Source organism: Anoplophora glabripennis, unplaced genomic scaffold (genome assembly GCF_000390285.2).
Source record: "Anoplophora glabripennis isolate ALB-LARVAE unplaced genomic scaffold, Agla_2.0 scaffold127, whole genome shotgun sequence".
Lineage (NCBI taxonomy): Eukaryota > Metazoa > Arthropoda > Insecta > Coleoptera > Cerambycidae > Anoplophora > Anoplophora glabripennis.
The window spans coordinates 1-15961 of record NW_019416291.1 but is presented as its reverse complement, the minus strand read 5'-3'; the positions used below and the strand labels follow the sequence as shown (position 1 = coordinate 15961).

Below are 15961 nucleotides of genomic sequence, written 5' to 3'. Positions count from 1 at the left end.
TAAAATTTCAGTTGTACCGTGTTTTAAACAAGGCTTATCATTTCCTTAAATTCTGCTTAGCTAAGCCCGCGTTTTTCCAGGCTTAAAGAAAACTTAAATTTAAGTGCAATAACCTAACCTCATCTTCGCTCATCTTGATCTTGAAATAAACATGGACATGGATATTTTTGAAGACGATTTAGATATATAAGAGATTATTGATTATGGTTTTCCCCGAAAATTGTATGTACGATCATGCCCTTCCGAAAATTTAGATGATTTCACGTTCTTTAAGAGGTTCCGACTCTATAAAGAAACAGTTCTTCGTTTATTGGAATTAATAGAAGAAGACCTGGAATATACAACTGACAAGTAAGTAAACATGGATTATTTAAAATATTTTAAAATAGGTACCAACTTTTAACTTCTTGATAAATAAACATCTATATAGAATCATCCATAATGATATATCCTATATAGGTATGTAGAAACTGTAAGTACCTGTCTCTTTGATTTTAATGCTTTTATAGGGTATACAAAATGACAATAATTTATTTCTGTTCTATCTTGTAAGTTTTAAACTTATTTTCATTTCCAAGATACATTCCATCACAGATCCACCACAACAATCACTGACGTCATCCATCAGGAAAATGTGCTTAGTTTAAAAAAGTATCTAAACTTTAAGATTTGTGGCGGGAATAATCATCCAGTAAAATTAAAATTCACTGGATATTTTAACCTTAAAACTAAAAATTTATTAAATAAAGTAGCCTCGCTACAAGGTCCTTCTGACTTAACAAAGCGATACAAATTTTGCGATGGTGCAATAGAAAATAATTTATGAATCACTTAAAATTTAAGTTCTGCTTAACTAAGCGCTACTTAAGTAATAATCGGTGCAAACGGGCATAAATTATTTTTAGGTTTACATTCTAACATGATCTATCTCTAGAGGTATGGTGATTCCCTGCTTGGAGGGATATGCATATGAAGGTAAATGTATACTTCTCTAATCTAGAGCTATATGTCCTGGGGGGCTTTCGTTTTGGCAAAAATAGTACCTTAGCAACTAATATCAGTTCAGAGTAACTCTAAGTTGCTATTAGCTAGTAATAGTTACTATTTTTGTGAAATCGAAAGGCCCTCTTGGGTCTAGCGGATAAGTGACAATGGCAAGTGCTATAAAGAAGAAGAAGAAAGTAACCAAACTAACATAACCTAACTTAAAAGCGGCAATCCAACGTTTTTTTAATATATTTCTTATATATTTTCTTTTACATAGAAGTAAATATACTTAGTGATAATAAGAAAAATGCAGAACAGTAGCGAATGTCAATTACAAATTAGATTAATAACTAAACAAGATTCGTATGTATTAAATACTATGTATGTTGGAAATATTTTAAATATATTTGTTTTTAGATATGCTGTACCAGATGTACCATTATCCGTGCCACAGACTATTGATACCAAATCTTTAAATGATTTGGTCAACCAACTGCTGAAAGAAAATAATTCGGACTTTTTAAAACCGAGAGAATTTGATTTTTTGGTTTTTGGTGAATTGTTACGCGTTCCTATTATAGAACACTTACAGGAACGAAATGTATCTACTGAAGTAACAGTTGATGTAGAATATATAGAAAGAACACCTTCACCAGAACCAGAAGATTCACTTTTACACGATGATTGGGTGGCGGGGATTCACACAACAGACAAATGGTAAGTTTATTTTGTAGGTACTATTTTTTTCTAACATGTTTAATGTTATAGGATTTTGACAGGTTGTTATGATTATTCAGTTAATATTTGGACATTACATGGAAAACCCGTGGTGTCTCTAAAAGAACATAAAAATGTGGTAAAAGCCGTTTCATGGCTTGACGAAAAAGATCCTTCTAAAGGTTTTATAAGTGTTTCGCATGATTTGACAGGAATATTGTGGTCTTGGGAACCAGGTATGAGGTGAATACACTTTTATTTCAGAATTTTAAACAACATTTTCAGGATCTGACAACGTATTACCCAAGGCTATATTACGTGGTCACGAGAGGGGTATCGACAGTGTGGGGGTCAGTCCGAATTCATCAAGATTGGCTACAGGTGGATGGGATACGAATTTAAAATTATGGTCTACCTCCTTAAAAGATGACCGAGATGAACCAGCCCATAAGAAAGTAAGGGGCAATACCGACCTTGTGACCAAAACACCTCTAAATACGTTGAAGGGTCACAAAGAAACAATTTCTTCCATTAACTGGGTGGACAACTATGAAGTCTGTACAGCTTCCATGGACCATACAATTAAGTTTTGGGATGTAGAGGTAAAAATATAATTTGCGATTTCAACCAGCAAAAAAAAGGTGGGTATTTTATTGGTTGATACACTTTCAACTGTTATTTTCCAGCTCTGTGGTATCAAGAATGAAATAGTGGGACAGAAGGCCTTTCTGAGTTCTTCATGGTCACCACTATCCAACACGTTACTGGCCAGTTCGGCGGATAGACACATCCGTCTTTACGACCCAAGGTCTTCCGAGGGTTCCATCTGTAAAACAACGTTTACGTCGCACACGTTGTGGGTCAGTTCCGTCACCTGGTCCAAATATGATCAACACTTATTTCTGTCAGGCGGTTACGATTCTACAGTGAAATTGTGGGATACGAGGAGCCCCAAAGCGCCACTGTACAATTTACAGGGGCATCAGGGACAAGTGTTGTCGGTTGACTGGTCGAATAAGAAATATTTGGTGTCCGGTGGTAGTGATAATAGTGTACACATTTTTCGGAATAAGGATGTAAAGGATTAAAGCAATAAATGGAAACTGTATAATTTTTGTTTTTAATTATAATATATCGATATAAGAACAGATTATATAAAAGAAAAGGTTAGAAGCTCCTTACCGCCAAGTTGAAAATGAAGACGATCTGAAAAGAAATTTAATTTTTCAAAATTTTACTGAAGTTAATATAGTACTGAGCTTTCATAAATGATTACAAGCCACGTGACCAGTAAGTTTGTTTTGAACTGTATTTTCTTCACGTTGGCAATTCAATTTCGGTATTAAAAATTAAAACAAGATCAAGGTTACATTAAAACAAGTCTGTTTCACCTGCTGGTGATTGGTGTAATTTTTCACGAGATTTTATTCAACCAATCGGCGATCGCATTATATCAAGTGTAGACGTAACAGTTTGTCATTGCTCACTGTAAACGAATCATTAACACTGGTGATGCTAGTATTTAGCGATTTTTCGTTGACAGTACCAGCTGTGCAATATTGGTTGACTAAATTGGGCAATCATGTGGCTTGCGATCATTTATGAAGACTAGATTTATATGAAATATAAAATTTAAAAAAAATCTAAAGAAATTCATTATTAGCCACTTCAAGTATATTTTTAACATTAATTAATATACTTGATCTATCTAGAACGCTTTGGCACACTGGTGGCGGATTCTGTCACAAATAAAAAAAAATTAGAAAAATAACAGCTGAAGAGATTTGGTTCAACTTTAACATCTAGCGTTAAATTTTTATTGTCATCATAATTTTTTTTGATTCAAAAGAAAAAAACGATATTAAATTTCGGTTAGTTTGATTCTAAATTTAAAAAAAAATCGCAATCAGCAACTTGTCGATATAAAATTCAAAACCTAAACACTTGATTCTAAAAAAAAGGTAAAATTCATTTTTGTCAAATCTTGCCGAAGCCCGGGGCTACAGCCACTGTAGCCACCCCACCCCCCTTAATCCTGCTCTGCGTCTAACTAATTAATGCTGAAAACTCGCATAAAAATTTTTTTAAATAAAAATAAGGTTCAGTATCATTTAATATTTTTTTCAATGTTAAATAAACCTCGCTTTTAATAATTTTTGTTCATCAAAAATGAAACGTTTCTAAAGACACAAAAAAAAAGACATTTTTCTGTTAAATTGTGGCACTAATAAAGTTTCGGCAAGCATTCTAGTTACGCCCTGTATAATTATAAAAATAGTTTCAATTGTGGGTGAAAGATAACCTACGAAGTACATGTCGTATCTTAAATTTAATTGCTACTCAATGTCAATTTTAAATTCGAAAAATGTTTATTTTTTGAGATCCGAAGTGTTATTTTTATTTTATTGGTAAAGTGACCATTCGTACCGGATTTTGCGGGATTGTCCCGTTTTCAGGTTTTCTGCAAAATTCAAGATGGCGGATCCAAGATGGCCGACCAAATTTTCAAAAAATAACAGATTCGCGTCAAATCTGGTATACGGGGATTTTCTGGATCGCTGATTACGAATTCGAGGTCAGAATTGCAAAATTCATTTTGGAATATTTTTGTTTACTTTATAACCTGAGTGCCCAATCATGTTTTAACCTTTTTTTTGGCTATACCTTGTTCTTTTTTCTTTGTAAAAGATCTATCCATGGATTTTCTGTCTAATCTCAGGTAATAAAATACTTAGGTAACTGATTAAATTTTTAAAAACAAATTTTGTAAATCTGATTTGTGATCAATGACCCCGAAAACCCTCGTATACCAAATTTGACGCAAATGTGTTATTTTTTGAAAATTTGGTAACCATCTTGGATCCGCCATCTTGAATTTTGCAAAATTTACCTTGGATCCGTGATCAGCGACCCCGAAAACCTCCGTATACCAAATTTGGCGCGAATCCGGTATTAACAAAATATAACAATTTTGATTTTTCTCAGGGACAGCTGCTCTACAGAGTAGTTACTAATCTACTTACCCAGAAAATGGTGCAGAATTTTGAGATGCAGCTTGCTGAGCAAGATTGCCAAATCCCACAGTATTTTGATTAGCCAAATTGCCAAATCCAGCATTACCGGTTGAGGCGGAACCGAATGAAGCTGTAAATTCCAGAACATTGTAATTTTTATACATGTTTATTACGCATCGGTACATACCAGTTGGTGTATTTCCTCCAAATATTTTGTTGGGACTACCAAAAGCGGGAGCCGCGCCAAAGGCCGGGGCACCCCCAAAACTAGGAGCAGCTCCAAACGCGGGTTGAGGCGACCCACCAAATACGGGCGAAGAGCCAAATCCCGAGGGCTTAGCAAAGCTCTGTGGAGATCCAAAACCAGTCTGCGCCACAGCTCCCGATCCACCGCTAAACGGGCCCGGCTGTGGACTTCCGAAAGAGGTATTACCGAAGGAGCTCTGGCCGAACGTCGACTGTTGACCGAAAGTTGAGGGGGATCCGAAGCCTGAAGTACCAAAACCACCTTGCGTGTTACTGCTGAAGGTCGAACCAGTATTGGAACCAAATACAGAGCCAGAAGAAGACGCAGCATTGCCAAAGATGCTCGTACTACCACCACCGAATGGGGACTTTTGTTCGGTGGTCCTACCGAAAGGATTGGCTGCTGTTGCTTGCCCGAAAGACGCACCTCCACCAAAAACGCTGTTAGTTGTCGCAGGGCTACCGACATTTAACCCCCCAAAACCAAACGCTCCGGTATTAGTAGCATTGCTCGGAGTTCCAGCAAAGCTGAACGACGACGAAGAAGCAGCCGGTCCAAATACATTAGCTGAAGTGTTAGCTCCAAAGGTAGATGTAGAAGATCCGAACATGTTCGTAGCAGTCGTAGGAGTGCCAAATACTGACGTAGAGGTGTTTCCAAATGATGCTGGTTGACCAAAAATCGAGGATGTTGTAGATGGAGTGGCACCAAATCCTGTCGGACTTCCAAAACCGGAACTAAATGTACTTGCAGTTGTCTTAGGGACACCAAAACTGGGACTCGTTTGTCCAAACGGAGACGACAAAGTAGATGTTGTACCAAACCCAGAGGAAAATGGCGATGTAGCGCTGGTACTAGGTGCACCAAATATCGGGGTCTGTGTAGATGGGACGGTGCTTCCACCAAATATAGAATTTTGGCTGGTGCTTGTTTGAGGCGCACCAAAAATAGACGGTTTAGTGGTGGAAGTTGCTTTCACACCACCAAATATAGAAGTTTGTGCAGGTGAGGTTTCTGCTGTGGAACCAAAAATGGGAGCTGAACTGGCGCTTGCAGCTCCCCCAAATATAGAACCTTGAGTGCTGCTTGCTTGATTCATTCCAAAAAGAGATGACTGATTGGAGGCAGATGTTGCACCAAAAATTGACGGATTAGCAGACGAACTTGTAGATGGAATAGCAAATATCGATGACTGGGTTGTCGTAGTGTTGGCATTTCCAAAAATTGATATGGCGGTAGTTTTGGCAGTGGTGGAAGAACCAAAAATGGAGGGTTTCGTAGACGGTGCTGCGGCACCAAAAACAGTTGACTGGGTAGGAGAAACAGTATTACCAGCATTGAAAATAGAAGTTGTAGGTGTAGTACTACTAACTCCACTAATAATACTTTGACCACCACCAAAAATAGCGGGTTGCGCGGATGTGACTGCAGAACCGAAAACTGAAGGTTGGCTTGTGGGAGCTGTCTTGCTAGCGCCAAAAATTGAGGTTGATTGTGTAGTGGTACCAGCTAGAGAAGTGGTACTTTGGGTTCCTTCACCAACAGAGGGCTGTATAGATGTGACCGCAGAACCAAAAATGGAAGGTTGGCTTGTGGCTACTGTCTTACCAGCGCCGAAAATGGAGGTTGATTGAGTAACGGTATTAACTCCAGAAGTGGTACTTTGACTTCCTCCAAAAATAGAGGGTTGTGAGGATGTGACCGCAGAGCTAAAAATAGAAGGTTGGCTTGTGACTACCGTTTTGCCAGCACCAAAAATGGGGGTCGGTTGAGTAGTGGTACTAACTCCAGAAGTGGTACTTTGACTTCCTCCAAAAATAGAGGGTTGCGAGGATGTGACCGCAGAACTAAAAATAGAAGGTTGGCTTGTGACTACTGTTTTCCCAGCACCAAAAGTGGAGGTTGGTTGAGTAGTTGTACTAACTCCAGAAGTAGTACTTTGAGCTCCTCCAAAAATAGAGGGTTGCGAAGATGTGACCGCAGAACTAAAAATAGAAGGTTGGCTTGTGACTACTGTTTTCCCAGCACCAAAAGCGGAGGTCGGTTGAGCAGCGGTACTAACTCCAGAAGTGGTACTTTGACTTCCTCCAAAAATAGAGGGTTGTGAGGATGTGACTGCCGAATCAAAGACGGATGGTTGACTTGTCGCAGTCGTCTTTGTATTGCCAAAAACAGAAGTTGGTTGAGTAGCGGTACTAACTCCAGAAGTAGTACTTTGTGCACCTTCAAAACCAGACGGCTGAGCGGCAGTTGTCTTAGCAGGGCCAAAAACAGGCTGGGTAGTCGTACTATCCCCAGAAACAGTACTTTTGTTCGTCCCAAAGATTTGCAGCTGCGTGACTGTCACTGCGGTACCACTAGTAGTCTGACTTACACCACTGGATGTACTTGTCTCCTGAAGTTGCGGACTTCCTACACTAAAACCTAACTGCGAGGACAAAGCTGGGGTCGCCAAAGTTATTTGGGGTATTGCCGTAGCCAAACCAAAAACAGACGGTTTAGTTGTGACAATAGGAGTATTAGAACTAAAAACTGTGCTTGACGGAACAGTGGAGCTAACGGTAGATGCACTTTGCGCTCCACCGAAAAATAAACTCGGAACCGAGACTCCCGTACCGGCACTAGAAGTTGGAGATGTAATTGGCTTTGTAGAAGTAGACGTGGTAACGTTAAACGTCAATGTACCACTAGAAACGGTACTGATTGAAGCGGTGGTTGAAGGGGTACTAAACGTCGAAGATTGCTTTGTAGAAGTAACTTCAGTAGTTGTACTAGGAGCTGAACTAGTCTGATATAAAGGTTTTGCTGCTGCTGTACCAAACACGGAAGGTGCTACAGTTGCACTGATTGTTGAAAGTTTCGTGGAATCCACACTGGTTAACGTGGGCTTAGCGACCGTGGTAGCCCCACCGAAACCATAGAAGCTGCTAGACGTTGTGGCTGATTTTGTTAACCCGGCATCGGTAGTGAACTTACTTGTAACGGCGGATGGTTTCGTTTGGGTCAAATCTTCATTCTTAACTGCATTCGAAGCGCCGGTGGTCACTGCGCTAAAAGCAGAAAGTTTTCCAAAAGTGCTCGGAGGTGTAGAGGTTGCGGTGTCGCTCGGGGGCTTGTTGATTTGCGTAAAGAAAAGATTACTGGTGGTTGTAACGATTGCCTGAGGAGAGGGACTAACCCCGGCGGCGGCCTTTGCGCCGAAAAGACTCGAAGTGCCACCAAAACTAAAACTGGGTTTTGTGGTAGCGGCTGATCCAAACGTGGGTGTGTTCGCAGCAACGGTTGTCGTAACGTCTTTCTTAATTGCTCCGATGGGAGCAATCGTCAATCCGCCTCCGAAACTAAACTGTGGCAAAGTCGGTTTCGGTAGGTTTGTCACGGTGTCAGGTGTTTTAGGGGTCGTGGGAGCACTGAATTTTGGTAAAGTGGAACTGCCGGCGGCAAAGGAATAAGTAGGCGCGGGTGTTGCACTGATGGGGGCGGTTCTCGTCGCAGAGGCTGTTGTTGTAGTAGTGGTGGAAGTAAAACTGAACTTACTGCCGCCTCCGAAAACTTGTGTCGGTACGAAAGCTGACGGGGTGTGAGTTGCCAGGGGAGCCTGCGTTAGATTTTCTTGGGGTAAATTGCTGAAGACAGAAGCGCTCTTAGAAAGCGGTATGAATGTGTTGGTTGTAGCGGTTAAATTACTTTTTTCCGCTTTCTTAAAAGTGAACAGTTTGGCGTCTGTTTGGGTTGTACTCGGCAGGGCTTCCATTGGTTTAATCTCGGGTTTAGTTTCGCGAATGGGTGTAGAATGTGCAAAACTCAAAGCTTTCGGTACAGGCGCCGTTACCGATAGGGGAGATAAGGGTGTTCCTACAGTTGCCAAATTCGAGAGTAGACGTTTGCTTTTACTCTCTGGCGATTGGAGCATGAGAGAGGAAGATAACTGTGGTTTGGCGGCAGTTATATGGAACACATCCTGATTTTTTAGTAAATTTCGTAGTTTGTTTGTTTTCGTTTCGGAGAGGTTCTTCATCCTGTTTAAGACACGCTGGTACTGCACCTGGCGCATATCTTGGGGGTGTTCTATTTTTAGACGGTTCAGGCTGTCTTCCAGGTCTTTAGTATTCTCTATGGAAAGAAGAAGCGAGGGAACGTTAGGAGCACGACCCCTACCCTTCAATCTACCCGCTATATCTTTCAGTACGTAGCACTAAAAAAAAATATAGGTATTCAAAATTATTTCATATTTATATCTGAGACGACACATACCTGTTTCTGCACAATCACGTTTTGCCTTACCATCGCTTGAAAGATGGCCTCCATCGTGGGCATTTTCGTCCTGTGCACCTTCTTGGCATAGTCTTGGAAATTATCCCACTGTTCGTCTAAAGCCTTACTGGCCTGTGTTATTTGAGATTCTATATAATACATCATCTTCCTTATGTCGGCCTGCTTCTTCTCTGTGGCCGAATCCAACGGTTGAGATCTTAATAGTAACGACACCGTCTCGTCTTTTGAAGCGTTGTATCTCGAACGAGCTTCCTCGTACCACGCCCACGATTGTATCAGGTTTTGCTTCAAGTAATGTACCTAAAAATTGATTCCAGTAAATTTAATTGTACATGTATGTGTTTATTCATTATTCATTAATATATTTGTGGGTCCGGTCCCATCTTTAACACGTTTGCTGCCCATCAAATACTGTATGTAATTCAGCAATCCCAATCAACTAATTTGGGATTATTAGTAATAATTTTTATAAAAATATAGAATCATATTGTTTTAAAATTTAAAAACTTCATATTTTTTACAAAAAATATACTGTCACATATGCATCAGGGGCACTGTTTAAAAATATATTATCCCTAGTGTCCACTGACGCACTAGTGTCGGCGACAAATGATAAAATTTGAACATATCAGGGTCTAATTCCTCATTTTGAATGTCTAGAGGTGGCTCCAGTGGGTCGCCTAAATCGTCTGCAAAATCTTCCGCTAATTCTTCTGCTCCGCCCCACTCACTCCCTGAATCTTAAAAAGGTTCTTCATTCAAATCACTATAATATGCCAAAGCCAGCATTTCATCTTCAGTAAGCTTTTTCAAGGGCCCTAGCCGGCGGGGCCCAGCCAGGACAAAAGGAGGTCCCATAAAGCGCCTACACCGGCCGCATTTGCGGTCGGGGTGGACGACGGATGGGGCCCACCTATGAAGGCTGTCCAGGCCTACATGAGATGAGGCAGGATAAAGAGGGATAATCCCCCTCGATCCCAAATCATTGAGGCCAATTTCTAGCCATGGAATAATGGCGCGCGGTTTCTTATTCTATGTTGTTGTGCCCCAGATGACCCTGGAACTGCATTGTCCGCCATTTCTTGTAATAAAATAAATGTCCTGGCCTAAGATCTGTCTTACAAAAGCTCAAAATGAAATAAAAAATAAACAATTGGAAGAATTGACGAACATTAAGCAATAAAAAAACTAAATCTATAATTTGTGCTGTGCAGAAAGATATAAACTGAAACATTCCTCTGGTAGCCCTAGGAGTAACATGAAATCCAACCCCGGAAAAAAGTACAAGACATTTTTAAATCATTGGTGTCACATATATTAACTTTTAATTTGCTTATTACGTCATCCGTTTAGTGTGTATATCATTGTTCTTGGTTTATAATCGAACTCCATTGTGTATCTCAAGAATTTTTACTGTATTTATTCCAGTTTAAAACAGCAGTTTTGATATGGAGATGAAGTAGAATTAGCACCGTAAAAGCCTGTAATAGGCTGAACAGAATCTTATGATATATTTTTAATAAGGTATTTGCGTTCAACCTTGCTTTTGCCGTTAAAAATCTATAACATTTGAAAGGATTGAGACAGATTATCGACGATGTGCTGAATATTATATAAAATCGGAAGTGTCAGTTATAATTGAGAATAATTTCAAGTCGTCTGCAGATAGTAAAAATTTACAATAGGAGAAGCACTCATGAATATCACTTAGAAAGATATTAAGGAACAGTGCCTCCACGTCAAAGTCTTGGGGCATAAATCTAATTATCTGATGTTTCTTTGAGAATACCCTTTTATCTAATCAAAAAGAGGACCATAAACTTTAACAAGTATGTGAAAGGACCCCGCACAAAATTAATGGAAATTGGGTCCAGCTAGATTTTGCTGAAATTGCAGTGTTATAGTTCTCGACATTCTGATCAAAAGTTCTCACGGGCCCAAAGTGATCCTATGGATAGTTTCAGAGATATAGAGGGGGGAAGTGCGTGATTTTGGCTGTAGGACTGAGTAAGCTTCACGAAGTTTCAAGTTGGTGGATTCAAAAACTGAGGCATGTAATGAATTTTGACCAGTAGGTACAATGCTTTTGGGCTCGCAGAATCTGAATTCTTGGATAGCTTAGCTATCTAAGGTCACCTGGTCAAGGTCAAACTGAAGAAAAGACTTGTATTGAATTTTGACCAGTGAGTGTATAAGTTTTTGGGTTCGCAGAATCTGAATATGGAGACAGCAGAACCCTAAAGGTCACCTTCAAGTCAATTCAAGGTCATTTCAAAATGGAACTAAAGAAAAGGCTTGTACTGAATTTCAACCAGTGCGTATATGTTTTTTTTTGGGGGGGGGGCTGAATTTGGGAATAGCTTAGCCCTACAAGGTCACATTTTGGTCAAGTCAAGATCATTTCAAGGTCAAAGTAAAGAAAAGGCCTTTCACGAATGTTAACCTGTACGTATGTATGCTTTTGAGGTCGCTGAATCTGAATTCAGGGATAGCTTAGCCCTATAAGGTCACCTGCAGAGCTTGAATTGAGATTAAGTCAAATGAAATGACCTTGACTTGATTTCCAGCTAACCTGGATAAGTGGACATTAATTCAGCAAAACAAGAATGGCTGAATATGTTACCATTTTATAACATTTTTTTTTTAATTTTCAGTTTATCCGTTTGTAACTAGGTAATTTCACAACTTTTTTCATGAAGTACTTTTATTGGAAGTGACATATAATTTGTGTTTTACTAATTTAATGTTACAGGAAAATAATGTAATGAAAGTAACTAAGTTATTTATTTAGTTTGGTGTTTGTGTATCTTCATTGTTAAATTTCTGTGGGACATTAACAAAAACTATGTACAAGAATGACGAAAGATGAGATTAGCAGCTAGTCAGCACTAGCCTCTCCCGTGGTGTATGAAAATGACAAAAGAAAAGGTTAAAAAAATTTACCTCTGCGTTTTCGCCGATGCTGATGTCGACGATCTCCTTGATAAACTCCTGTAGATATTCTATCTTCGTAACTAACTCAATCTTTTCATCTTCAGAACCGATGGTGATGTTGACTAACCTGCCTTGATGCAACAACGCCTTAAGTTCGGATTCTAGAGAGGTGCTTTCATCTCTCAACATTTGAGCCAGCAGAACGTCGGTTTCCTCCTTGATTTTTAAATTTGCCACCGGCTTTGGAGGCTCTACAGGCTTCACGGAAGTCACGCTAACATTTTGTTGAGCCGCAACTGACTGCTCAACAGGTGGCGCAGGTTTTGGGATATTTAGAATGGGAATAGTTATAGTTTTATTATCAGTGGTTGCGGGTATGGCTGTGGGTGTATTCAAAGCCGAAAATATCGCAGAGTACTTTTCGGCGGGATTAACCGTAACATTAGCAGTGCCGGTTTGTTGTTTGTTTATGGGAGTTATGAAAGTTTGGCCTCCAAATGATGGTTGTGCGGCGGACTGCTGGGGTTTTATTGGAGTTAAGGTGGTTTGACCTCCAAATAGCGGTTTATTATCCGTCGGTTTAGCACCGAATAATGTCGCAGGTGCTGCATAAGTCGGTTGAGGCTGAGTTAGAACCTTGGCTCCGAACACCGTAGCTTGACTCACTGGAGTAACGCTTACACTTGGAGGCGGTACCTGAGCGGACTCAGTCGGTTGAATAGGTGTATTTTCCACGGGTGTAACGAACTGTTGAATTCCACTTAAATCAGAAACGGGATCAGGAGGGGCGCATATGCTGGGGACACCTTCCTTTAAGTTCACCACGCTGAAGAAACACAAGACCCCGTGGTGAGAAAGTATAAGCAAATAGGGGCAGGGTGGAATGGTTGACTCGTTCCAAGGTAAAGGTCGTGTAGAACTGATATCCAGGGCTAAACCGACAGGTAGAGTTTCTTGCCTATCGGGACTTAGAGGAAGTTCCGGTCTTGCCGAGTCTGAAATTATCCACTGCGTCCAAGTATCGCCAGTACTACCTAACACTCCCAACTCGGTGCTGTTGGAAGATGCCACCATAAGAATATTCCTATATGATACAAACATGTAGTTATAAATACAGAACCTAATAACAATTGTGCTTTTATTATACAACGTGCTTACGCTGTAGCTAGCTATAAAACGTAACTCACCAGTGTTGTTGAAGGATCATGTAGAACTGCGGCAACCTAGTCGTGCCGCTGTAGCAAACATCTTCATAATTCGTGTACACTGGATCGCCAGTTTTTGGAGCATCAACGACAATTAGTTTAGCGGTGCCTTCTGGCTCCGCCGACTGATAAATCCCAATAAACTGATAATTAGACACCCACTGAAGGGAAATAAGAGAGTGAGCTCCCTCTAGGGGTGGTTGATTGACAACTTTCACTGCTTTTAAGTCCGGTTTGTACTGAGTGATTCGACTGTTCCTTGAACCGACAGCTATTTGTTTTCCCTTAGGGCTCCAACAGAAACAGGTAGCTTCGGAGGCTGCGGGGAGTTCATTGATGTTTATTGAGACTCCTGAAATTTACATGAGAAACGTACATGTTACATATACGAAAAAAATACAGCGCTTACCTTTAATTTCATAAACTCCCAGAGTTCCGTCACTTTTACATGCCGTAAATATTAATGGTAAAGTGGGATTCCAACCAATTTCCTTAACATATGTACCGGGAGTAGAGGAAAGGCGTACCTCCTTAATTATTGAAATATTTTGTTTGAGAAATGAAAATACATCGTAAAATGCAACACTAGGGCAGTTATCTCTTTCTGTTACAACTGCTAAAATAGTACTGTCACAGTTCACACATATGTGTTGTGGGCGCGATGGTAATGGGACATTCCGCCTAGAGTAGTTTGAAATATCTTTGTCTTTAGGAGTGTAGTTTTCCACACATTTTACTTGAATAACTGAAATATTAAATATATTTGTTTAATTTTTAAATTTGTAAACTCAAATTCCAATACAATGCCTTGTTGTACAAACCTTGCAAATTAGAAGTATTGGAGCCTACAAACAATAATCCATACCGACTAGCACATGAAACTAAACTGTTTGACTTAGGAAAAGTATCTAGTAACTTATTATCGAAAACTTTTAGTCTACAATGTAATTTAAACTGTAGGTCCTAAAATGATTAAAAATATAAGAAAATAATAATTCACCTTCCACTTATACTTACTTGAACATCTATAGGATCTGGACAAGTTTTAAACATTTTAGTTTACTATTTTAAATCATCAAAAATATTGTAAATTTTAATGAGAAACACAAAACAAATACTATTTTCAAAATTTAACCTTAAAAACACTTTTCTTAAAAATACTAGTGCTAGTGCATAAGTGGAAGGGGAGATTCTGTCAAAACTTACAGATTCCTGTTTTTACATTGATTCGCGGTACATATTTAAAACTGACTTCTTTAACAGAATAATCGTTCTGAGAATGAATTCAATAAAAGAAATGCATTGAAAAAAATTATTTATTAATCGTAATATTTAGTAATTTACAAATTTTATATAAATAAAATATTAAATCTTATACAGTATACAAATAGTATTAAAATAAATAGAAATTAATCTCAAACTACATAGACTACTCTCAGCGTTTATCGAGAATTAAAATTAAGACAACTTTTAAAGGAAGCATATGAGCCCCCTGCCACTTTAAAGGCAAACAACCCTGTTATAATTACAATCGAATACAGTGGAATTAACGATGCCGAATAAATCTGATATCTGTTCAACAGGGTTAGACAAGACACAACCATGTGGGAGGCAACAACATATCCTATTTGAAGTTTATTCATGTTATCCCAAGCATTAAAGTATATTACACCCCAAAATGTGTGTAATAAGATGAAACACAAAGTGATGGCAGAGCTAGTTAAGAAAAACATTTCATTTCCAGATTTCAGTCCCATAGTACCTGGACCCACTGCGTCTGCAAGAACGTTAATCAAAGAAAACGCTCCACTCATTATTCCAAATCCTAGTCCACTAACATAGGCCAAAATATGTTTATTTTCAATTAATGTAGCACTATCGTCTGTTATTTTCTTTAGTCCATTCTCTGCTCTTCGTAACATCTTATAAATCATGAATCTAAAGATTTCTTGAAATAACACCGAGAATATCAAACCAAATACTAGATCTTTTCGTAGGGGGACCACTAGGAACCATAACAGCGACGACAGTAGTAAAGACATTAACCAGAAAAATGCTGCTGCTATAAGAATTATTATTCGTACTGGGTCATGAGCTATTGTAAATACGAACATAGCAAATGGGGGCCCAAAGGCTAAAAATGTACAACCAAAAAATTCTACTGCCGTCATTTTATTGTCAACATTTGAGTTTTCATAAAATGAAAATATAAATCACTATTTTCTCAAGTGACTCATGTAACTAACTTCGTTCAATGGGTCTACCTCCTCCCACTTCATCTGTCAGTCGCAAAACATATAATCTGTCAGTGTTCTGTCAACTCTGTCAACCAAATAACCAACGATCAATGCAACCAACAATCAATAAAAAAAACTTACCTTCTCCCCTCCCTCCTCACTCCTCTTACACTCCACGCCATTATTCTATGGCTAGAATTTGGCCTCAATGATTTGGGATCGAGGGGGATTATCCCTCTTTATCCTGCCTCATCTCGTGTAGGCCTGGACAGCCTTCGTAGGTGGGCCCCATCCGTCGTCTACCCCGACCGCAAATGCGGCCGGTGTAGGCGCATTGTGGGACCT

The 15961-nt window shown here is 39.3% G+C and overlaps 3 protein-coding genes across 3 annotated transcripts; 1 reads left to right on the top strand and 2 right to left on the bottom strand.

Annotated features, from left to right (window-relative positions):
* The first annotated feature begins 1190 nt into the window (after window positions 1-1190).
* Window positions 1191-2815, top strand: LOC108903597 (ribosome biogenesis protein WDR12 homolog). Its single transcript, XM_018705824.2, has 5 exons — window positions 1191-1350; window positions 1405-1704; window positions 1756-1940; window positions 1990-2306; window positions 2391-2815. The coding sequence occupies exons 1-5, from the start codon at window positions 1295-1297 to the stop codon at window positions 2790-2792; spliced, it is 1260 nt and encodes a 419-aa protein (XP_018561340.1). The 5' UTR covers window positions 1191-1294; the 3' UTR covers window positions 2793-2815.
* On the bottom strand, window positions 2809-14494 carry LOC108903596 (nuclear pore complex protein Nup214). Its single transcript, XM_018705823.1, has 9 exons — window positions 14397-14494; window positions 14201-14342; window positions 13789-14124; window positions 13362-13731; window positions 12184-13258; window positions 9220-9540; window positions 4906-9160; window positions 4728-4848; window positions 2809-2910 (listed from the first exon to the last, which is right to left on the bottom strand). The coding sequence occupies exons 1-9, from the start codon at window positions 14430-14432 to the stop codon at window positions 2883-2885; spliced, it is 6684 nt and encodes a 2227-aa protein (XP_018561339.1). The 5' UTR covers window positions 14433-14494; the 3' UTR covers window positions 2809-2882.
* A 230-nt stretch (window positions 14495-14724) lies between these two features.
* LOC108903584 (gamma-secretase subunit Aph-1) lies at window positions 14725-15658 on the bottom strand. Its single transcript, XM_018705810.2, has one exon. It carries the CDS (start codon window positions 15548-15550, stop codon window positions 14822-14824), a length of 729 nt encoding a protein of 242 aa, XP_018561326.1. The 5' UTR covers window positions 15551-15658; the 3' UTR covers window positions 14725-14821.
* Window positions 15659-15961: the final 303 nt, after the last annotated feature.

What these genes read in the sequence shown, in the direction of transcription:
- LOC108903597 (XM_018705824.2), top strand. Translation starts at nt 1,295, where the DNA reads ATGCAGAACAGTAGCGAATGTCAATTACAAATTAGATTAATAACTAAA. An exon ending in TTAATAACTAAACAAGATTC is followed by an intron (nt 1,351 to 1,404) that starts GTATGTATTAAA and finishes ATTTGTTTTTAG; the next exon opens with ATATGCTGTACCAGATGTAC. An exon ending in ATTGTGGTCTTGGGAACCAG is followed by an intron (nt 1,941 to 1,989) that starts GTATGAGGTGAA and finishes CAACATTTTCAG; the next exon opens with GATCTGACAACGTATTACCC.
- LOC108903596 (XM_018705823.1), bottom strand. Translation starts at nt 14,432, where the DNA reads ATGTTTAAAACTTGTCCAGATCCTATAGATGTTCAA. An exon ending in GCATCGGCGAAAACGCAGAG is followed by an intron (nt 9,541 to 12,183) that starts GTAAATTTTTTT and finishes ATCAATTTTTAG; the next exon opens with GTACATTACTTGAAGCAAAA. An exon ending in ACGTGATTGTGCAGAAACAG is followed by an intron (nt 9,161 to 9,219) that starts GTATGTGTCGTC and finishes ATTTTTTTTTAG; the next exon opens with TGCTACGTACTGAAAGATAT.
- LOC108903584 (XM_018705810.2), bottom strand. Translation starts at nt 15,550, where the DNA reads ATGACGGCAGTAGAATTTTTTGGTTGTACATTTTTAGCCTTTGGGCCC.